This window comes from Chionomys nivalis, chromosome 8 (genome assembly GCF_950005125.1).
Source record: "Chionomys nivalis chromosome 8, mChiNiv1.1, whole genome shotgun sequence".
Classification (NCBI taxonomy): domain Eukaryota; kingdom Metazoa; phylum Chordata; class Mammalia; order Rodentia; family Cricetidae; genus Chionomys; species Chionomys nivalis.
The window spans coordinates 50,142,689-50,165,592 of NC_080093.1; the positions used below are offsets into that span (position 1 = coordinate 50,142,689).

At 53.0% G+C, this 22,904-nt stretch overlaps 3 protein-coding genes across 4 annotated transcripts; 2 read left to right on the top strand and 1 right to left on the bottom strand.

Annotated features, from left to right (window-relative positions):
- The first annotated feature begins 789 nt into the window (after window positions 1–789).
- Rab1b (RAB1B, member RAS oncogene family) lies at window positions 790–10,408 on the top strand. The gene is made up of 6 exons (XM_057779218.1): window positions 790–873; window positions 2,393–2,465; window positions 2,711–2,806; window positions 2,903–2,998; window positions 8,841–8,972; window positions 9,051–10,408. Exons 1-6 carry the CDS (start codon window positions 860–862, stop codon window positions 9,243–9,245), a joined length of 606 nt encoding a protein of 201 aa, XP_057635201.1. The 5' UTR covers window positions 790–859; the 3' UTR covers window positions 9,246–10,408.
- Window positions 10,409–11,066: 658 nt separating this feature from the next.
- On the top strand, window positions 11,067–16,757 carry Cnih2 (cornichon family AMPA receptor auxiliary protein 2). 2 transcript variants are annotated; one of them, XM_057779114.1, is made up of 6 exons: window positions 11,068–11,449; window positions 14,862–14,930; window positions 15,333–15,380; window positions 15,640–15,752; window positions 15,858–16,001; window positions 16,156–16,752. In XM_057779114.1, the coding sequence occupies exons 1-6, from the start codon at window positions 11,369–11,371 to the stop codon at window positions 16,181–16,183; spliced, it is 483 nt and encodes a 160-aa protein (XP_057635097.1). In that variant the 5' UTR covers window positions 11,068–11,368; the 3' UTR covers window positions 16,184–16,752. The 2 variants fall into 2 exon arrangements, with proteins under 2 accessions (XP_057635098.1, XP_057635097.1); XM_057779115.1 differs by lacking the exon at window positions 15,333–15,380 and having other exon boundaries at window positions 11,067–11,449; window positions 16,156–16,757.
- Window positions 16,758–16,850: 93 nt separating this feature from the next.
- Yif1a (Yip1 interacting factor homolog A, membrane trafficking protein) lies at window positions 16,851–20,770 on the bottom strand. Its single transcript, XM_057779113.1, has 8 exons — window positions 20,561–20,770; window positions 19,718–19,929; window positions 19,488–19,592; window positions 19,279–19,357; window positions 18,164–18,221; window positions 17,840–17,995; window positions 17,450–17,543; window positions 16,851–17,355 (listed from the first exon to the last, which is right to left on the bottom strand). Exons 1-8 carry the CDS (start codon window positions 20,589–20,591, stop codon window positions 17,209–17,211), a joined length of 882 nt encoding a protein of 293 aa, XP_057635096.1. The 5' UTR covers window positions 20,592–20,770; the 3' UTR covers window positions 16,851–17,208.
- Window positions 20,771–22,904: the final 2,134 nt, after the last annotated feature.

Genomic DNA, 22,904 nt, shown 5'->3' on the forward strand with positions numbered 1-22,904 from the left:
ACACAACACACACATCATGCCCTGTCCCTTGAGGCTGGAATTAATACTCTGCCCTTGTCCCGAACTGTTTGAGGGGATGCTACAGATTTGGGATTTCTCCTAAAGCATGCTCTTATGGAATTCTAGACAATTCTTTTCTTTTTTTTTTTTTTTTTTTTTTGGTTTTTCGAGACAGGGTTTCTCTGTGGCTTTGGAGCCTGTCCTGGAACTAGCTCTTGTAGACCAGGCTGGTCTCGAACTCACAGAGATCCACCTGCCTCTGCCTCCCGAGTGCTGGAATTCTAGACAATTCTGTCTTTGATGAGTTCTACACCTTAATACGTTCTTGGACTGAATTGAGTGTCCCGAGACGATTTTTCCCTGTATGTAATTAATACTGGTGATGACAGTTCTGGGACGGGCTGTGGAGTGTTCATCCCATGAAGAACGCCGAATAAGTCAAGTTTCTCTGGTCCTAAATACCTTGTACCTTCTCGTTTAATGATTTCAATCTGAGAATAAAGAGGGTGGCTGCCTATCTCAGAGGTAAACCACACCTACCCCGGCTCTAACAAGAGTCTCCAACCAAGATTCCGCAGCAGGTCGTTCAGGGGTTGGAAAGACAACAGACCCCAGAAGGCAGTTCACGGGCGGCGACAGAAGCGCACGGCCGCTTGGGTTGCCTGGGTTGCGCCTGCGCAGCAGTGACAAATCAAGTAGGAGACTACATGTTCCGCAAGGCAGCGCGGGGCAACCCCTGTCGGAAGTGTTTGCGCTTGCGCAGTGCGGGCGGGGCCTCTAGGGCGGAGCGGCCACCATCTTGGAACGGGAGGCGGAGCAGAGCCGACTGGGAGCGACCGAGCGGGCCACCGCTGCCGCCATGAACCCCGAATAGTGAGTGAGCCCCGCCCGCGCCGTGTGGCGCAGCCTCGATCATGTCTATGGGGCTATATGCTTATCGAAGTTGTCTGGCCCTGGTCAGAACTGCGCGGCGCCCCCACATCCGGGTCTCTCTTCCGCTGACACCCCCCCCCACATCCGGGTCTTGCCCCTCCCCCCGAGAACCCCAGGACCCCGGCTCAACACCCCAAGTTCTCTCAGCCAGGGCCCGGAGGCACAACTTCGAAGGGCAGCACTTGGAGCCCGCAGCACCGGCTCTCCCAGACCTTTTCGGTTACGTGACCCTGCAGATTGGGGTCTCCCAGAGCCTCAGTTTCCCCACCCGCTGCTTGACACGGGCAGGCGGTTTGGAGCCCATCATAATAGTTTTTGGTCTTCAGAGTCGAGTACTCTCAGTCGGCCATGAGTCTCTGTGCCTTTGACTTTCTTCTGGAGCCCGGTTCCCGGGGTTGGCCCAGACAGAAGAAGGGAGCCCAAGCCCCTGCTAGAGTCACATACCTTGCAAGTCCTTCCCTCTGGGGCTGCCATTTGCCCTACCTGGGCCGCACTGTCCAGTCGCTCCCGGCGGTCCGTCCTTTTTTGCCCTCTCACCTTTACTCGGGCCTCCAGTGCCGCTGTCACACGGCTTCCCTCACCTGTCAGACTGCCAAAGAACTTTAGGTGAATGTAGAATTTGCTTGCTCCCTTAGAATGAAATTTTTATTTCTCAGACTCAAACCCTTTGGAGTAGATGGCCCACAGACAGTTTTGTCCCGTGTTGTCTTCTTCCCCTTCTCCGCTTCCTTTTTCTTCCCCAGCTCTAGGCCTCAGATTTCCTTGAGAAAGGGTGAAGCTCAGCAGGGTTAGGAGGGGAACAGAGAAGGGAGGCTTTAGGCTGTCAAAAGCTTGGCAGGCCTAGTTCCCAGCCTCACAGTTAGCCGTTGCTTAGGGTAAGTCACTTCCCTTCTCTGACCTGGTTTCCTGGTAGTTGGAAGTAACACTCACTCACTCCGTTGCATTGTGGTGGGGGTCTAATGAGAGCTTGCATTTAAGTACTTCACACAAGGCCATTGAAGAAGTGTTAGCTGCTGTTTCCGTGGCCACTTGTTGACTGCCTCTTACTCGTGACTTCATGGCAGGCTCGTTCCCATTTGTTTTGGCTTCACAGGTTCAGGTTTTCATTTTTGGGTCCTAGGCTGGCACACTGTGCGGCCTAGTGTGGGTTTCCTAAATACTTCCTACCACACTAGTCTCAGCTCTGGCACCCAACTGGTTGTGTTTCTTGGCAAATATCGTTCCTTGCTTTTGCCATAAAGTGGGAATTCAGACATAGCAAGCTGAAGGTTTTGTGGGTTAGGTTATTGGGAATAGTGAGGGTCTATTTTTCGTCCCTTTTCAGGATAGTGGAGGATCTAGTGAACACCATAGTACACCAGTCAGAAGCATACCTCAAAGTGCTGTTGCGCTGCTGCAGGGGCAGGGGCTGGGGAGAACTTCCTGCCTGCCCTCATACCTTCCCATCTTCTCTTGCCAGTGACTACCTGTTCAAGCTGCTTTTGATTGGTGACTCGGGTGTGGGCAAGTCGTGCCTGCTCCTGCGGTTTGCTGTGAGTAAGAAGCACCCCCATGTCACCCACTCAGAGTCCTAGCTGGCCACTGGGAGGAAAAAGGGGCAACACAGAACACAGGAGTTACCAGAGCTGCCAGAACAAGGGCCCAGGCCTCACAAATTGGGGTACTTAGAACTAAGGCTTGGTGGTGAGGAGCACAGCAGGGGCAGAGAGCTGAAGGGGGGCTTCCAAGTGGTTCTTGGGCCTGTCTGTTCAGGCTGTTTCCCTGCCCCACCTTTCAGGATGACACATACACAGAGAGCTACATCAGCACTATCGGGGTGGACTTCAAGATTCGAACCATTGAGCTGGATGGCAAAACCATCAAACTTCAGATTGTGAGTATGAGTTTTCTCCAGCACTGAAACTGAGGGGTTTGCCTTGGGGTGGGGGCTCTCTTGTGACTGACCTACCCTTTTTCTCCTGTCTCATAGTGGGACACGGCTGGTCAGGAACGGTTCCGAACCATCACTTCCAGCTACTACCGGGGGGCTCATGGCATCATCGTGGTGTACGACGTCACTGACCAGGTACTCCTGAATTTACCTTACAGCCTTGACTTTTGACTCCTGCTCCTCTTCTGGTCTTCTTGTCCTATAAGCTTTCTGGAAGGGAGACCCTGTGCTGAATTGCCTCATAAAAGGGCAACAGGCCACAAAAATGGATCCTACCAAGACCCTTTTATGAAATCTTGACAGAACCAGGCTTCATGGCTCTTGCTGCCTTTTTCTAGACTTTGCAGACTACCCATGTTTGGTGGTAGTTAGTCAGCTGCTCAGTTACTGCTGGGTCCTTGCTTCCTGATGGCTGCAGACAGTTGGAGCAATTGTAAGAGTTTAGACAAGAAACTGGGAGCCCAGGGTAAGCAGAAGTTCTGGAATCCTGTATCTACTCTGGTGGCTTCAGCAGCCAGAAATTGTCCCGACTGTCTTCCAGTGTAGCGCGAATTCTAATTGGTCTTAATAATAAAATCCCGGAGTCAAATATTAGGGGGTGAAAGCTGAAAGATCAGAGGAACAGAGCAGCAGCCACTGGTTCTTACTTATACAAAGTCCTCAGACTGAATGGGGTGTCCTGTCTCTACAAGTCCTCAGACTGAATGCCTTGACTCCTGTCTCCTCCTGCCTTATATTTTTCTCTCCACCCAGCCATATCCCTTCCTGTCTCCACCTCCCTGGTATTGGGATAAAGGTGCATGATTTCCAAGTACTGGGATTAAGGTTGTACGCCACCACTGCCTGGTCTCTATGGCTAACTAGTGTGGTTAGCTCTGCTCTGCACTCTGATCTTCAGGCAAGCTTTATTTGTTACAGCACAAACAAAACATCACATTACAGTTACAGAAACTTTCCTTGGTTGCTTACGCCACAAAATGGGAGTTTCACTCTATTGCCAGCCTGTCCCTCTTCTTTGGCCACCCTAGTAGCTGGGGCTACTGGGTACCTACCACTGTGCCTGGCTTTTGATGCTCATGAGAAGTTACTCACATTCCTTTTTTTTTTTTTTAATTTGCTGATTTTTACTGATTTTTATTGAGCTCTACACTTTTCTCTGCTCCCCTCCCTGCCTCTCCCCTCTCCCCTTCAACCCTTCCCCAAGGTCCCCATGCTCCCAATTTACTCATAAGATCTTGTCTTTTTCTACTTTCTATTTCTCATGTAGATTAGATCTATGTAAGTTTTTCTTAGTGTCCTCATTGTTGTCTGAGTTCTCTGGGATTGTGGTTTGTAGGCTGGCTTTCCTTGCTTTATGTTTAAAATCCTCCTTTGAGTACATATGATAATTGTCTTTCTGGGTCTGTGTTACCTCACTCAAAATAATATTTTCTAAGTCCATCCATTTTCCTGCAAAATTCAAGCTGTCGTTATTTTTTTCTGCTGTGTAGTACTCTGTGTGTAAATGTACCATATTTTTTTTTTATCCATTCTTCAGTTGAGGGGCATTTAGGTTGTTTCCAGGTTCTGGCTATGACAAACAAAGCTACTACGAACATAGTTGAGCACATGTCCTTGTGGCACGATTGGGCATCCTTTCGATATATACCTAAAAGTGGTATTACTGGGTCTTGATGAAGGTTGTTTCCTAATTTTCTGAGAAATCGCCACACTGACATCCAAAGGAGTTGTACCAGCTTGCACTCCCACCAGCAATGCAGGAGTGTTCCTTTTTCCCCACAACCTCTCCAGCATAAGTTGTCATCAGTGTTTTTGATCTTGGCCATTCTTACAGGTGTAAGATGGAATCTCAGAGTTGTTTTGATTTGCATTTCTCTGATGACTAAGGATGTTGAACATTTGCTTAAGTGTCTTTCAGCCATTTTAGATTGCTCTGTTGAGAGTTCTCTGGTTTGGTCTGCACTCCATTTTTTTTTTTTTTTTATTGAATTATTTGTTCTTTTGGTGTCCAATTTCTTGAGTTCTTTATATATTTTGGAGATCAGACCTCTGTCTGATGTGGGGTTAGTGAAGATCTTTTCCCATTCTGTAGGTTGTCGTTTTGTCTTGTTGACTATGTCCTTTGCCTTACAGAAGCTTTTCATTTTCAGGAGGTCCCATTTATTAATTGTTTCTCTCAGTGTCTGTGCTCCTGGGGTTATATTTAGGAAGTGGTTCCCTGTGCCAATGCGTTCAAGTGTACTTCCCACTTCCTCTTCTCTAAGGTTCAGTGTGGCTGGCTTTATGTTGAGGTCTTTGATGTATTTGGACTTGAGTTTTGTGCATGGTGATAGATATGGGTCTATTTTCATTTTTCTACATGTTGATATCCAGTTATGCCAGCACCACTTGTTGAATATGCTTTCTTTTTTCCATTTGATATATTTTTTGCTTCTTTGCCAAAAATCAGGTGTTAGATGATGTGTGGATTGATATCCGGGTCTTCTATTCGGTTCCATTGGTCCTCCTATCTGTTCTTATGCCAGTAACAGGCTGTTTTCAAAACTGTAGCTCTGTAGTAGAGTTTGAAGTCAGGGATTGTAATGCCTCCAGAAGTTCTTTTATTGTACAAGATTGTTTTGGCTATCCTGGGATTTTGCTTTTCCATATGAAGTTGAGTACCGTTCTTTTGAGGTCTTTGAAGAATTTTGCTGGGATTTTGATGGGCATTGAGTTGAATCTGTTCACATTCCTTTTTAAAGATGAAGACTTGGTTCAGGCTGGGGCAGTGATTTACTAAGGACTTTTCACTAGTTAGTGCCAGAAGCCAAAGGCCTAGACTCGCCATCCATCTGCTCTGCTTTTTCTACCAATCAGTCCTGGGTTGGGAGAGTTCCTGCTTTGAGGGTAGTGACCACTTACCAGAGACTCCTGACACCCATGCTTTCACCTCCCAACTCTTGCGACTGGTGCCACTCACAGGGCACCAAGGCTTTAACTGACTGTCGGATCCGATCAACTTCTGGCCCAGATTGACTTCTTGTAACTTTGTACTCCATTTTCTTCTGTTTCCTCGAAACTTTCTGTGGCACTGCCTTCCACTAAGCCAGTGTGCTATACCCCAGTCCCTCACTGCCCATTAGCCCTATAGTTTCTACATCCCAACTAACCCCAGCCACTTCTGTGGTTTGGCTATTGCCTTGTGTTCTGGAATTCTTATGTCTGGACAGATGTCCCATGGGTTCCATCACTGTGTGTGCTTGTGCTGGTCCTTGGTGTCTATAACGGGAATGATCTTCATGCTCTTACCCAGTGAAGTAAGTGGTGAGGTCTCTGTGCCCTAGTTTGCACTCTGTTGCCAAAGTAAACACTAGGTAGGAGAAAAGGGCTTGTCTCATCTTAAAACTCTCAGGTAATAGTCCGTCATCAAAGGAAGCCAAGGCATGAATTCAGGCAATAACCATGGGGACCTACTGCTTGTTCCCCATAGCTTGCTCAACCTGCTTTCTTAGACCACCCAAGGTCACCTGCCAAAGGGTAATGCTGCCCATTGTGAGCTAGGCCCTGCCACATCTGCCATCAATCAAGAAAATGCCTCCTAGACGTGCTCACAGGACTGTCTGATGGAGGCAGTTTCTCATATTAGAAGCCCTTTCTGGATGTCTAGGTTTGTGTCAAGTTGGAAAGTGCTATCTAGCACACCATGTTTCCTACAGGAAGAAATTGTTTTCCAGAGGTGTTAGTAACTTGCCTCTGATGTTCCAGTAAAGAAAAAAAAGCCCTTTCTCTGCCTTCAGCTGCCTCTGGGCTCCACACCAGCTGCAGGATTCAGATTCTAGCACTAGCCTCCCCATCTCCCCCGCCCGCCTCCTGCATCCTAATTTGTAACAATCCTTCTAAGTGTGACCAGAAAACTTCCCTTCTCCATAGAGTCTCAAGGCACCTCTATTCTGTCCCCTCCGTTTCAGATCTGTCCCTTCATAATAATAGCAGTGATGAGGATAATAGCAGCTCTTGCTAATTGGGCACTTGTTAGGAGACAGCCCTGCATTCTTTTCTCATGCAAACAACAGCTCTGCTGTGAAGTGTTAACGGAACAAAAGAGGAAACTGAGACCCAGGTCAGGTGACTAGATATCTAAGGTCACATAGTAAATGACCAAGCCAGGATAGCCTAACTCTAAGCCTCTGCTCTTCCTGGCTGCATTTCCTAGTTTGGGACGTTACTCTAGATTATTCTGGACACTTCCCAGTGGCTCTACATCTTGTTAGTGTGCTCTAATCCTATTTCCAGAACACAAATATGCGCCAGTTACTATTCACCGGAGGAAACCTTCCATGTCTCATGGGTATGCCAAGTTTATCCAGGCTAAAACCTTTCAGCTCTGTCCTTGACCATCCCCACCAACCCCTCTCAACCTGCAGCCTGCTGTTTCCCCACTTCCCACTCCCCAGAGTCACCACACCTTCCCATTCTAGCAGCTGCTATGTCCTCAGCTGGCAGCTTTTACATTAGTTGAGTTCATGCCTACTGGCTGGTGTCAGCTGTAGCTTTCTAGGCAGAAGTGGCCCTAGGGCTGTGCAACATCTTGCCATTTTGTGCACTGGTGGTCTGCTCCTCTACTGTTCCCTGAATAACCTAAGGTGGGTGTATAGTTAAGGTCCCTCTGTTTCCTCCTTCCAGTATAGGGCCCAGCTTAGGACATGAGGTTGTATACATTAGAGCCCAGTATACCTTGAAGAAGAAAAAATAGGAGCTGGAGAGATGGCTCAGCAGAGTGTTCACTACTCTTATAGAAGACCTGGGTTTCAGTTCCCAGCACCCACATGGCAGTTAACAACTGTCTGTAACTCCCAATTCCAGAGGAGCTGATGCCCTCTTCTGGCCTCCAAGGGCATGAGCCATATACAGGGTATACGTGCACGCAGGCAGGAAACTTTATTTAAAAGAAGAGGAAACGCAGCTCTGGCTTGACTGCATTTCTAGAAATTACATCCTTTTCACAAGTTCAGTGTCAGACTGCTGGGGGGTGGTGTCTGAGGCTCAATGAGGTAATTGTTGGTGTCATAAGTGTGGTGAACCTGTCTCCTTCACTGGCCAAGGTCTCCCCTATGAAGAACCTTCATCTCCTACTGGTCTCCAAGGCTTCAGAATTTAAAGGGAGGGCTGGAGATGTATGTAATTTAGTCATGAACTGCTTAGGTCATCTTTTTTTGGGTGAGTGTGCGGAAGGTGAGACAGCATTTCTCTGTGTAGCCCTGGCTGTCCTGGAACTCCCTTTGTAGACCAGGCTAGCCTTGAACACAAGAGATTTGCCTACCTCTGTCTCCCAAGTGCTGGGATTAAAGGAATATGCCACCATGCCCAGCTCCTTTTCATTATTTTTAATGATATATTTTTGTTTTATGTGCATCGGTATTTTATCTGCAAGTTTAAGGTGTCAGATCCCCTGGAAATGGAGCTTCAGACAGTTGTGAGCTGCCATGTGGATGCTGGGAATTGAACCCAGGTCCTCTGGTAGCAGCTGGTGCTATCAACCACTTAACCCTCTCCCCAGACCCCCTTTTCATTTATTTTGAGAGGGTCTTATTAAGTTCCTCAGACTGATCTTGAACTTGCGATCTTCATGCCTCAGCTTACTTCATCGCTAGGATCATTTGCCTGCATCAGCCATGCCTGATGTCATCTGCCTTTTTTGTGATGCCCTTAGCTTCTGTGTGTGGTTACACCTAGGAGTAATAGGTTACACCTAGGGAGAGATAATGGCAAGAAACAGAAATGTCTGATAGATCTAGGCAGCTGTTGAGGTGTTGGGGCCGCTGGCTAATCTGTGCTGGTTTTGGTTTCTGGGTTTCCACATGGAAGAGATCTGGGTGGAAAGCTAAGCGTAGAGGGGAAGACTTATCTGTATTCCCATGTTCAGGGCTCCTGCCTTTCCCTCAAAGGAACCCTGCTAGACTGGGTTTGGGAGTTCAGTAACTTTGGACCCTGTGCCTAGGAATCCTACGCTAATGTGAAACAGTGGCTGCAGGAGATAGATCGCTACGCCAGCGAGAACGTCAATAAACTCCTGGTAGGCAATAAGAGTGATCTCACCACCAAGAAGGTCGTGGACAACACCACAGCCAAGGTGAGCAGGGCCAGCCCTGGCTGTCCGGGGGCTAGGGCCTTCTCTTCATTGCTCTTATCTCTCTTCTCTCCTTGGCAGGAATTTGCAGACTCTCTGGGTGTCCCCTTCCTGGAGACAAGTGCCAAGAATGCCACCAATGTTGAGCAGGCATTCATGACGATGGCTGCAGAGATCAAAAAGCGGATGGGGCCAGGAGCAGCTTCTGGGGGTGAACGACCCAACCTGAAGATCGACAGCACCCCTGTGAAGCCAGCTAGTGGTGGCTGTTGCTAGGAGGGGCACTTGGGGAAGGGACACCTTCTCCAGATGATGCCCCTGGAGGGGACAGGAAGTGCCTCCCTCTCCTAGGGCATTTGAGTCTGTGGCTTTGGGGTGTCCTGGGCTCCCCATCTTCCTCTGGCCCATCTGCCTTCTGCTCTGAGTCCTAGTCCTGTCAGGGCCCCCATGGAGGACATGCAGAACCTGTGACTGGGGTGGTCACAGGAACTGCTCTGCTGCTGCCTCTAGTACCTTGAAAAGATGCCACCACGCACCTTTCTTCGGAATGAGGGCTCCGCTGTCTGTCACTCACCCCCATGTATGCTGCACTGGGTTTCTCTTTTCCTTTTTTCCTTCCCAATAAATGAGGGCCTCTCTGCCTCTGCTGCCCCTGGCTGCAGGCAGTGGCCAAGGGGATCCAGGGCCTCAGATCCAGGGTCCTGCATCGGACCTCAGGACAAGCAAGGGGGCATGCAAGAGCCCAACAGCCCACCTTTTCCTTACCCCTGCCTGCCTCTACAGCTCCCACACTCAGCTTGAGCCGGCCAGCTGCTGTTGGGTCTTGAGCACAACTAGGGTGGGTGGGCGGATGGCTATGCTGGGCCTGTGTCTCAAGCCCAGAGGGAGCCTGCTCCTGCCTCCCCCTGCCCTGCCAGAGCCAGGCCCATGTGCTGCCTGCCCACCGAGCCCCTTTGTCCCTGAGAAAGGCGGAGGCGGGCACCAGCCTTAACCCTCACTCTGCCAGCATCACTTCTCTTTCCCTGAGGCAGCACATCTGGCCTCCCTCCCTTCCTCAGAGCCTGAAGCAGCCAGACCTACTTCTCTGGGGAATGTGCGGGCCATTTGGGGTTGTGGGTCTCTCACACTCCCCTCCCCACTCAGAATCCTGGCCACTACCGTCTGGCACAGCTTCCTGCAGAAAACCTTTGGTCTTTACCTAAGAAGCCATGTCCTTTGTGCTGTCTTCTTGCCATCTCTCCCCACACCCCTCCCCTCCTTCCAGTGTGTATTTAAATCCCTGGGCTGCCCCTCTGGGAGGGAGCCTTTTCTCCCAGTCCCCCTCTGGTGTCATGTCAGGCATTTTGCAAGGAAGAGCCACTTGGGGAAAGATGAAAAAGGATGAAAAAAATAAATTTCCACTGGCCCTTGGATAAGCCGAGGGTTTTTGCAAGGAAGCTGTGGTGTGAGTGTGGTCTATCTGGTCTGAGTCTGGCTTTGAGCTGCTGGATGGAACTGGAATCCAGAGTTTGGTGTGATAACAGGGGTCCTGGCTGGGACTGTGGCCCAAGTTTGCTGGTAAAAGCCCTTGACCCACATCCTGGGGCTGGGAAAGCCTGCTGTGCCGCTGTGGGATGTCCCGAAGGGCCCAGCACGGATCCGGATCTGTCAGAGGGAGGCAGGCAGAAGGCCATTGGGTGATCCACCATCAACACCCACTGGACAGCTTGCAAGGCATGAAGTTGGGCATAAGCCGGACCCAGGAGCGTGGATTAGACCGCACAGACATTTTGCATTGAACTTGGTCTTCACCTTCCTCCAGTCGAATTCAGTCCCCTCTTCTGACTTCAAGCCAGATGCCCTACCCTGAACTATGCCAAGTGCTTCACATTAGGGCCTTAGTCGTCTCTCCACGCCAGCACTGTATGTGAGGATTAGAGACGAAGTACTGAATGTGGCTGTGGTGGGCTAGTTGTGTGAAAGTTGTACCAGGAACGTGCGGCCAGGTCTTCCGTGTTCTGAGGGTGCACGAGTGGCGATTCTGGGCCCTCAGTCCGGGCTGGCAGAAGCTGGCAGAGGGAAGCTCAGAGCTTCAGCCCCGCCCGAGGCCGCTGCACGGCGGCCCCGCCCCCGGCTCCGCCCCGCCGGCTTCGCGGGCTGGAGAGCGAGGGAGCCGCGGGCGAGGGATCGCAGGATGAGCGTTTGGGGCCCGGGCAGCCGGCAGCGGACGCGCCCCCCGAGCCCCACGGCCCGCGCCCCGCGTCCCCCACGGCCCCGCGGCCCCGGTCCCGGACGCGCCGCCCGTGTCCCTCGAGTCCCGTGGGCCATGCCCGGCCGGCCCTAAGTGTGGGCCGGGGGGCGTCCCCTTGCGCCCAGACCCCGCGCTGGCGCCCCCCGGGCCGTCGCCCGGCGCGGGGGCCATGGCGTTCACCTTCGCAGCATTCTGCTACATGCTCACCCTGGTGCTGTGCGCCTCCCTCATCTTCTTTGTCATCTGGCACGTAAGGCTGGGCTCACTCTGGGGGCGGGGTAGGGGGCAGTGGGCTTAGGGAGCAGGATGGGGCTGGAGCGGATGGTCTTAGTGCCCCTGGGAAACTTGAATGGGCTTTTCCATTATCCCGCATCCATTGGTTTCTGTTCGCCCCCCCCCCATTAACATCCCCTGCTGTCGGCTTTTCCCCACCGAGGACAGCCCCCCTTCCTGCACCGCCCCCGCCTGTCTGTGGATATGTCAGTAGGTCCTGACCCTTTCCTTGCCTCATCCAGTCATTGGGCAGGGGGGCGGAATTCTTGATCCTTCTACATCTTCATCCATCCACCCCCGTCTGTCCATCGGGCAGTTTGTCTGTTCCCCCCAACACCCTTCCTTTGTGGGTTTTTCCAAGCAGAGTGATGGAGCCGGTTGCTATGGCAACTGCATCTGTTTACAATACCCGCATATCTTGGAACCCATTAACCTAGTCCCCTTCCGGACCCGTATCTGACCCAAGAGGGACTGGTTCGAAGTAACCCCAGAAAGCTAGCCCCCACCTTGTCTCACTTTGGATAATCCTCCAGTCCTCTTTCCACTTCCCGGTTCCTTCCTATTCCCCACACACATGCCCTTTGTCTTTCATACCCCCACCCCTGTCTGCTCTCACTCTGGCCTAGCCTGACTCCAGAATAGCTCTGTCTCATCCTGATGGCCTCCCCTGGGGAGGGTTCTTACCCAGTTCTCTCCTGGGCTTTTCCAAGGGTCCCCTCTACCTGGTCCCTTTCTCTTCACTATAGAACTATGAGCCTCTGGCTCACTGTTGGGGTCTCTGTGCCCCCCTTCCAGCTTCCTCTCTGCCCCATGCAGGCCCCTGTCTGTTGTAGCTACCAGCACTCTTTATTCACACCTGCGCACACCTCCCTGGCCTTGGTATATCCTCCTTCAGGGCTCCTCATATCCGCAGGCCACCAGCATGCCTTCCTTCCTCCTTGCTTTAGCAAACCTAAACCTACCTCTTTCCTGCTCTGCACTTTCTCTTCCTGGATTTGCTGGCTGCTCACCAGGAGTCGTCCCCCCTCCCGCCCTGCTCGCGGAAGTCTCCCCGTCCCTTCCTTTTGCCCTCCCTACTAAGCCCCCACGAGTATCTCCAGATATGTGCCCTGTCTCCAGCCCTACCCCTCACTTTGCTTGTCTTGATCCGAGTTTCCCAGTTGCTTTTGCTTTTTTCTTGCCCTCTGCTCCCTTCTGTCACCTCAGATCCATTCTGAGCTTTCTGAGCTTCCTGTCCCAGGCTCAGGGCCTTGGGCAGTCCTGTGGGAGCAGGGGAGCGTGGATCCTAAGAATTAAAAAGAATGGGATGCACAGGAGGTAACTAACTCCTGAAATTCAAGAAGCCCACTTCCCACTCACGTTCCCTTTCTCTGGTAGGACCCCTCTTTTCAGGAGATCTCAGAGCAGCCTGCCTAGCACGGCTGCAAGGCACCTGCATGGGAGTCAGGCTACATAAGACCCAGACACTGCCCTTGCAGAATGAATGCCCAGGCTGAGATGAAGTCTGCCAAGGAGCAGCACCTTTGTTGTGTCAACGAACCTTTCTGGAGCCCCTACTACAAGCCACTGTTTCAGCCTTTTAGCTGGGTTATCTTAGTCAGCTGGAGCTGTGTCCTCCCTCGTCAGTAAAATGGGCTTGTAGAATGAGGTCTGGGAGAGGAGACGTGGGCCTCGATTCAAAGTTGTTAAGTAGAACCTTCTGAGCCAGGAGCCCAGGTCCTGCCTCAACCCTCAGCCCAGGCCCTACTAGTCACTAGGCAACCCTGGTGAGTGACGTGTATCAGCTGTCAAAGTGGGGAATTGTTTGTTCCGGGGTGGGGGAGGGTGGGGGGGAGACGCTGAGTCAGCGCCAAGCAGCCTGGGGGGGTGGGAGGCTCGACACCCTCTGCCTGCTGGTGGTGCCAGCTCTGGGGCAGACAGACGGCACCCTTCCGCCCCTGCTGGACCCCGTTGCTGTGCCTATCAGGCAGGCAGCTGCCCAGAGTCAGAGGAATTGGGGGAGGGGCTCCAGATGGCCCCAGCTCCCTCCAGGAAGCCCATGTTCTTTTCCTCTGAACCGTATGGGGTCTAGGATGTTTGGGGGTGGTGGGCCTGCTGCTTCATTCTGGGGTTAGAGGGGAAGGGAAGGAACCCCCCCTTCCCTCACCCCTTCCCCCCTCCCTCTCAGTCAGGCTTCTCTGCCAGCCTGCCTCCCCCAGGTCACGGGCAGGTTCTTCCAGGTCCACACCATCATCTCCTCAAATATCCGCTACCTCGGGAGTTTCCCCACTCCTGAGTACACTGCCATCCCCCGGACACACCAGAAGTCACTTGGGATCACCTACCTCCTCTCCCCATACCACACAGGCCCTTTGCAGCTGGCCGACAGCATTACCATGACCACCGTCCTCCTCACTTAGACCAGCGCCAACCCCTCCCTGACTGGAACAGGCCCCTCAGTGGTCTGCTCTGAGTGTAACCAAGTGGGCAGTACTTTTAACTGGATTGCAAGTTTACCACTTAGTAGCTGTGTGGCCTTGGACAGGACACTCACCTGTCTTCTCATCTGCAAGTCAGAAATGAAGATAATACTAGGACTTAAGCCATTAGGTTGGTGCAGGAGTTCAGTGAGCTAATAAAGCCTGCTGTGGCTGTTGCCAGCTTGTGTCCCCACCAACCTGAATCTGATTGTCCCCTTTGTTGCTTTGTAATCCTCTAGAACTCCCTCTACTCTTGCGGTAAACCTCGTCTTGGTTGGCCTTGCAGGGACAGGCTCTGCTGACCTTCCCACCAGCCTTGCATCCTTCCCTCCCTCCCCATTCTCAAACAGCCCAGCCCCATGAACTGCTGAATGTTCTCTCAACCTTCTGTGCCTTCCTGTCATTATTACCCCTGCTTGGACTGCGTTCCTCCCATTTGTTCACCAAATGCTTTCTCAGTCAGCTTGAACCCACCAACCCGTATGGAGTCCCTCTCTGCCCCTCACCACTGAGCCAGAGTTCTCTCCCCACCCACCTAGGGCGCCTCCTGGACAAGAACTGTGTTCCAGCCCTCTAGGGTTTCTGTGCTCAGCATGAGGCCTGGGAGAGGAGAGGCCATGTCTTGAAATGTTTGGGGAGTACAGTAGACGTTAGGATTCCATTGTCTACTGCTGTGTGAGCTTGGGCCAAGACCTGTCCTTCTGCTTCTTCACTTTGCAGTAAACTCCATATGGCAGGGTCCCCAAGTATAAATCCCTATCCCATGGAAGGACAGGCACGCATGTATGTGTGTGTATGGGGGGGGGGGGTTGCTATCCAGCTCCCTCCAAGAAGCCCATGTTCTTTTCCTCTGAGCCATCTGGGGCCTGGGATGTTCGGGATGGTGGTGGGCCTGCCCCAACCCTGACAGGCACATGCCCCCACCCTCAGATTATAGCCTTTGATGAACTGCGGACTGACTTCAAGAACCCCATCGACCAGGGGAACCCAGCGCGGGCAGTAAGTGATACATGTGCTGTGCTGAGGTGTGTCCGTCTGTTTGTCTTTCTGTCACGGGTGGAACGTGGGAATGGGGGTCGGGAAGATGGGGGTGCCATGTGGAGGGTCGGTGACGTGACCCTGTCCTTTTCCCTGTCCCCATTCTCACAAACACCTGGAGCGGGCTTAGGGCTCAGGTTCCTCCTGGTGGGGCAGCCTTTTCCAGGCTCCGGGCCGTTGCCATGGAGATGCGGGTGAAGGCCCTTCCATGGCGACAGTCGCCATGGGGACGCGGCTGCTTTCCTGAGAGAAAGACACTGCAGAGTGTTCTGGCGCCCTCTGGCGACCACACGCAGGGCCGTGGGAGGCGCTCTGGTTTCTGCTCCTCGGCCTCACTTATCTAGGCCCTTTCCTTCCCTACAGCGCGAGCGTTTGAAAAACATCGAACGCATCTGCTGCCTCCTGAGGAAGGTCAGTGTCAGGACAGGGGTCAGGGAGCTCCTTGCTAGTGCTGCCTTCACCCTCTGTAGCCCAGTGAGGCCTTCCCCTTCTCTGAGCCTGTTATATCCACTTTGCCGCCTGGGAGGGTGGGAATGGCAAGCCAGAGAGGCCTTCTAGTTCTGAGATCATGGTGGGTTGGTACTTCCTTAACCTCATCACCTCTTTGTGCCATTGAAGCTTGGGTTGGTCCTGGCACCAGGCCATTGACCTCTCACCCTCGCTCCCCCAGCTCGTGGTCCCGGAATATTCCATCCACGGCCTCTTCTGTCTGATGTTTCTGTGTGCAGCAGAGTGGGTGACCCTGGGTCTCAACATCCCCCTCCTCTTCTACCACCTCTGGAGGTGAGGGGCGGCATCTACCTGGGGGAGGCGAAGATGGGAGCAGGGGAGTATGGGGGGGTCAGACCTGGGTGGTTAGAGGGGGCACTCAGACCTCCCCCACCCCAGGTACTTCCACCGTCCCGCGGATGGCTCTGAGGTCATGTATGATGCGGTCTCTATCATGAATGCTGACATCCTCAACTACTGCCAGAAGGAGTCCTGGTGCAAACTCGCCTTCTACCTGCTCTCCTTCTTCTATTACCTGTACAGGTGAGGCTTTGCCACAGCAGCTGGGGACAGGCGAGGGGGATCCCAGGCTTCAGGCCCTCTTTTTGCCCTTGAGGACTACAGACAACCCAGGGCATGACTGGGAGGGTGGCAGACGTTCTCAGGACACACGTTCACAGCTTCATCTCCCCCACAGTATGGTTTATACGTTGGTGAGCTTCTAAGGGTGAAGCCGGCCAGGGAGCAAGCCCAGAATGGACCGGACGCCTGTGCACCCCTAGCCCTGCCCTTCTGGCCAGAGAGGCCTCAGCCCTGGGGAGACAGGGGGCACTGGTGCCTCCCAGCCTCTCCACCCCCCAAACTGCTGCTGCGGGGACCCCCCGCCTTCAGAGCTCTCCCCCTCCAACTAGGGCCAGGCAAAGCTCTAAACAGGGGTGGGGGCTCCTCCGCTAGCCTGCAGCTAGGCATGGCAGTTGTCCTGGAAGGGGAGGGACTTCTGGTCCTATCCATTTCGGGAGAACTTGGGCCCTGCCGCCAGGCAGACCTTGATCTTGGAAATTCTGGGCAGCCCCCCATGACCCTCACCTTGAAGCTCCCCCTGCAGGTGGGGGGGCACCTGCACCAGGAATGAGCAGGCTCAATGTGGGGGCAGCCCCATTCCCCAGTCTGCCCTCTCCCCTCCCCAAGCTCTCTTTCCAGCCCAGTCTCTACTTATCCCAAACCCAGTCCACCCTGTCCCTTGGTCCTATTTTCTATGTTGCCTGGAGGAGTCCGGCACCCCCTCCCCGGCCATTTGTGACAAAATATGAATAAATGACTGAAAACACACAAGCCACAGTTCTGTTCCTGAAAGGCTTGAACAGATGGGGTAAGGTGGGGCACTCTGAAGGGGGTGACCTGGAGCTAAATCCCCAGCACTGCATCTCCCTACTAGCCCCAGGCTTCTCCAGGAGCCTCGTGGATGTGTCTGGCCTTGGAGGTCTCCTTAGCAGCCATTTTTCCTTTCCAGCTGTGTCTGATGCAATCCTTGCAGCCGTTTTTCAAGGCAGTATAAAAGTTTCCTCCAGGATGCTCTCCCTGGACCTACCTCCCCTTCTCCTAAACAACCCCAAGCTGAGTCCCCTGGACAATGCAGAGACCCAGAGGTGTTCATGGCTTCCCCTTGGGCCCCAGGAACCAGGGTCAAGCCAAGTCAAGGAAACCAAATCTTCAATGTATGGAAAAAATCAGTGCCACCTGGGACCAGGGATCACCGGACCAGGTGGAAGGTCAGCCAGTATATGATGAGGGGCTGGAAGGCAGCTGCTCCCAGAGTCAGGTAGAGCTGGAGACGCTGCTGAGAGGCTGGGCTCCCCATGCTGTCAGGGCCCAAGGCTGCAGTCCGCAAAGAACGCACCTAGAAGAGAGAAGTACTAAGGCCGGGCCAGGAGGGGACATGCGATCCAGAGCCATCCCAGGGGAGGACAGGGGAGGGACCACCCTGCACTCACAATGAAGTACATAAGCGCGGATGATGTCCAGGCCAGGGCCACATAGTAGCCATCACTGCCAAAGAGCAGCCCTGTGAGCACACTGAGGATCATCCTGTAGAGCAGCAAGGGAGGGTGAGCACCACCACCCATGACACCAGGCTGTCCTCACGGGGAACCCGACTCCAGATGGATCAGCCCCAGGACCTGAAATCCCCTTCTGTTCCTTGGGCTTCCCAAGATAACTCAAATCCTCAACCTCTTTGAAGTCACTAGCTCCAGGAGGAGACTGCTGGAGCAGAGCTGGGGTGAAGACGGGGTCGGGGCATCACCAGCGTGGCAGTGAAGACTGCAGCTACGCAGGCTCAAAAGCTGGGGCTGCAGATCCTTCAGCTCCCCACTGGCACTCACCCCACATATTTGTAGCCGCTGTATGCCAAGAGGTGGAAGGTACTCAGTTCACTGCGTACGGTGGCCAGGTAGAGGCCGAGAAGCAGGGCCAGCACCTCCATGAACACCCATACCAGTGCTGTGCTCGCACACAGGCCCAGCACCTCTGGGGAGAACCTGTAGCCATGGCAGAAGGGAGTCAGAAGGAGCAATCCTAGAGCAGGTATGAGGTGAGAGACTAAGGGTGGCACTGAGTGAGCTGGGGCCTGGCACAGACCCCGGCACCCGTTCTCTAGAGAGGAAGGGAGATAAGCCGGAAGGGAGAACAAGAGGGTTAGCACCAACCTTTTCTGAATGCCCAGTGCCATCCCAGCCAGCAGCACATATGTGATGAAGGCCATGGCTGCCAAGAGAGGAAAGGAAGTAGTCAGTCTGGCTTCCTCGCCCAAAGCCTCTCATTAGGCAGTCAAGCCCACCGATATCCTAGCATCTCCCATACTTCCCCCCTGAATATCCCAACACGGCTCACCCTTCGCATTCAGTTCTCCAGTGTCCTGTCCGATGCACCCCTCTGACTACCCCTCCAGCTGAATACCACTGGACCACCCAGGATCATAAGCCATCACCTTCCTTCTGATTAACTGTGTGGCCACCAGAGGGCACAGCCTTGCGACCTGTAAACTATGGGTTAGCTAAGTCCCTAAGAGCCATGGCTTCAACATGAAACAGGATGACCATACCAGCTTCTAACAGTGATCATGAGAGGATCAGGGGATGAAACAACCTTAGCAGTTGCCCTCCCTGGTAGCTCCTCTGGACAGCCCCGCCCTAGCAAATCTGCTCGTGGGTGTCCTCTGAGCCTGACCCTGATTAGCCAACAGGACAGAGAAGAATGAGGTGCAGAGGCTATGTAGCTAGCCCGACAGGTGCCATGGAGACAGGCAGCTGTGAGGATCCAGAAGGGAGAATGCATTTGCTCCACGGGTCAGGTTTCCTGGCGGGGGTGGGAGTGGGCACACACGCTGGAGCAGACCTCAGCGGACAGGGTAATAATGACAGCATTTATTGTGTGGTGTGTCTCCTTCACGCCAGGTGGCATGCACAGCACACATCGTCTCCCTGGCTCTCCACGCCAATTCTCTGAAGCAGAAGCCATTGTTGGCCTTGCTTTACTAAAGGCTGAAAGAACCAACCTAAAGTCCTATAGCTGGAAGCAGCCAGGCCAGGTAACCTAGCATTCCAGGCTGGAAAGAGACAGGGTCCAAAGGCAAAAAGGCGTTATGGAAACATCAAGGTCCCATTCAGGAAGTTTCCTACTGGTCAGCCCGTCACCCTGGTGTCTAGCAACAGTCACACATGAACACACCAGGAATGGAGGCTGGGTCATTAGTTGAATCTTCTTCCTAATGATGTTTCAAGGCACAAGTACCCGTGTCCCCAAGCCCGCATCAGAGACTCACTGGGGATATAGAGGTCAGGAGCATTGAGGTCTTTCCGTGGAGGCAGAGGCACATCATGACTGTATTGCATTTTCCAGTTCTAGCAGTGGCAGCGGTCAGGCAAGCAGGAGAAGGGGAGAACAAGAGGAGAAAGGGGTTGAGGCCTGACTGAGGATCAGGTTATCTGAAAGTGGGGAGAGGCTTGCCAGCTCACCTGGTAGGAAGCTCACCTGATGCGTGTAGGGGAAGACCAACAGTCCTAGCTTCCTGGCTACATAGGCTGTGTCCACAGCAAAAAAATACTTGAGTTTGTTCACAGAGACAAAGCGGTGCAGCTGGAAGTAGAGAAAAGAGACTGCGGATGTGTTCCTAGAGGCTGCTTGGGGAATCGAGTGGGAGCCTGTGACAGCCCAACCCTAGCCAGAAATCCTGTCACCCTTTCCCTGAGCACAGGTCACACCTCTTTGTGCACTATGTCCTTCCCTTGGGATGCTATGGAGCTGCCATAGGCCATAGCCATATTGGCCATTGGGTCTCCAAGCAGGTTGTTGACATTGAAGGCTACATCAGCTCCTGGGGCTGGGTATCCACCCGGTTGGCTGGAATAGCCACCGCTTGTATCATCGAAGAGTGGAGGAGGATCTGGAGCTGCCCGGGTCCTGTGCTTGGAACCTGCAGGTGTGGGAGTACAGAAATACTGAGCAAGAACCCAAACCATTGTCCCAGGATGAGAAGCTGTGCATAGGTCCTGGGACTCGAAACAATGGTTGAGGAGAAGTCAGGGTGCAATTTTAGAAAGATCGCCTATCCTTTTGGAGCAATCCTTTACTACATGCCGGTGGGGGATTAGGCGCACCTAGAAGTGGCTGTCCACTTGGGATTTCTGGGAAGTCTCGCAAGGGAGATGATCCCTGAATATTAGAGAGTGAACAGATGTTTGCTTGAGTACGATCACCGGAAAGACATCCCTTAACACAGGTAGAAAAGTCAACACTGGCTACTCAAGAGTTCCTGGACAGTGGTCAGGAATGCTGCCAGAGTTTAACAGAGAAGGAAGTTCTGGAGGCGAGGCCGGTTCATGTAGAGACTTAGGAATCTCAGTTGTGCTATCGCCGCCTAATCTCAGGACTGGCCAGCAAGGGCGAAGTCCAGGACACGCTGCTGGCAGGGCAGGAACCCGAGAGACATTTCCTTCCCTGGACAGCAGTCACCGCAGGCCGTCTCCCTCCAGGAGAGTGTGTCTCGCAGGGGATTTGGCACCCTGCTGCCAGGCCGCGCCCCGCCCTCCCCATTCCTCACGCACCGTGGGCTCCGTATCCCGAATGATAAGCCATGGCCAAGACGATCGCTCTACCCAAGGGCAGGCTGCGCTGAGTCGGGTACAAACACTACTGAAACAGCTGCTTCTCTGGCCCAGAACTGACCGAAGTTACCCGACAGCCAGACACGTCCCAGGGCTGGCCGATCTCAGCCGCCATGTACGGGGCGTCACAGTCCGCTGTCTACCATTGGCCTTTCGGAGGAGCCGGTTCCCCCCCCCACACACACACACACACTGCCAATTGGCTACTAGTGTGCCTTAGTCCAATCGGATTTGGTTATATTCAACTTCCGATAGGTAGAGGGCGGAGCTATTCAATACGGTCTCCGATTGAGTAGGAGGCTTGCTAATTCGCGGCACGACCAGCCAATAGGTGAAAAGGATTTGTAACTTAGTTCCGCGTCTGCGCCGAGGGACGCTTGACGCTCCTTGCCACGACTACGCCGGTAGGAAGATGGAGCTCCGGATCGACACTGCTAGTCAGGATACAGAGCTGCCTCCGCCGCAACGCAGTCCAGGAGGAATTTGGCAGTCGGTCAAGCTCTGACCGATCCCTGCCCGCCCTCTTGTGCTCTCTTTCCTCCAATTCACGCAGTCCTGTAGCGGAATGTGGTGGTGTTGCCCGCGAGTGACAGCGCGGTCCAGAACCCTAAAACGTTGACTCCTCCTCCGGCCTCCCACTCCCTTCTGAGCAGGTGCTGTCCGCCAGCTAGTGCTGAAAATACCATTTAGCGTTCGCCGCTCTCCTGCTCATCTGCGAGGGTCTCTGCTGGGAGGGTTTGGGATCGCACTCAATACATCATGCGCGCGCGCGTGTACACACACGCATGCACGCACGGGGCAGGGGACAGAAATTGAGACCCAGAAGATCCGAAACTCCGGAGATCTGGTGATATACATGGGACAGGAATCCGCACTGGGCCTTGTCCCATTGCTTTCTCCAGTGGTCCAGTGGATTTGGGAGGCTGATCTTTCCCCTGAGGTGCAGTCGGAACTCCTTAGTCATCACCAGTCCTGGGATCTCAAAGTGAGGCCCTTAATCGACGCTCTTAGTCTCCTACCCAGGTTGTAAGCGGTCCCACCCTTACAGGAGACAGTCTTCAAGGGCCCCTCTCTGGCGGTCGTTGTTCTCCAGAGAGCACGACACATCCTCTGATCCTTGCAGTTGATTAGCTACTTAAGTGTTCATTTACATAAGGTGAGACCTTCCTGCTTCCCAAACTTAGCCCATGAAGGTCTAACTGCTGCTTTTGCTCCTCCACCTGGGATGCCTATTCCCATCTTATCAGTTTGTCCAGAGCCTTTAAGAGTCACATTAGCCTTCGTGTGAGATGGTTCAGCAGACAGCCAATCCTGAGGACCTAAGTTCAATTCCCAGACCCTACATAGTGGAAGGAGCGAATCAACTCCCAAAGGTCATCCTCTGACTTGCACTGTGCTTAAAGTGCACCGCTTCACATACACCCCACCCAGAGAGAGATACACGAAATAAATTTAAAATGTGGTTACATTTTAAATGGAGGGGGGTCAGTTTAGCTCTTACAGAGGCAGGCTCAGGCCTCTGGCCCTCCCAGCTTTAGCGAGACTTTTCCCTGGATAACTTCTACGAGGACAAGGACTTTGTCATTCTCCACGTCTGTCTATGTCCTCCTAGTGTCCAAGCACACCAATTACACTAGAAGCTAGCCAGCAAACATCTGTGCCCACTAAGCAAGCAAACAAATGGGGCAGTGGAGAGATGGCTCAACAGTTAAGAGCACTGTTTGCCCGGGTTGGATTCCCATCATCCCGTGGCGGCTCACAGTCATCTCTAACTCCAGCTCCAGGAGATCCACCACTCTCTCTTTTGGCCTGTGTGGGCACTGCATTCATGTGGTACACAAGCATACATAAAGGCAAAACACCCATAGAGGCAAATAACAATTTAAAAAAATAAACACAAAATAAATATTTAAAATATAATAAGTCGGGATGATGGTGGCACATGCCTTTAATCCCAGCACTCAGGAGGCAGAGGCAATTATGCCTCTGAGTTTGAGACCAGCTTGATCTACAGTACGAGTTCCAGGACAGCCAGGGCTACACAGAGAAACCAAGTCTCAAAAAAACCAAAAATGATAAATAAAAAGCACAAAACAGTCCTTTATATCTGTTACACCATCTTCTAAAGTTCAAACAATCATGGAATTACCCTTTGTTCAAACACACAAATGAAGAGCCCACCTAGCTTACAGCTCCCTCTGTCCTACCCATTAATTATCTAGATTGGGGGCAAGGTCCAGACCCAAGCCTGGGTGTGAGGAGCCCAGCCCAGTGAGGGCGAAGG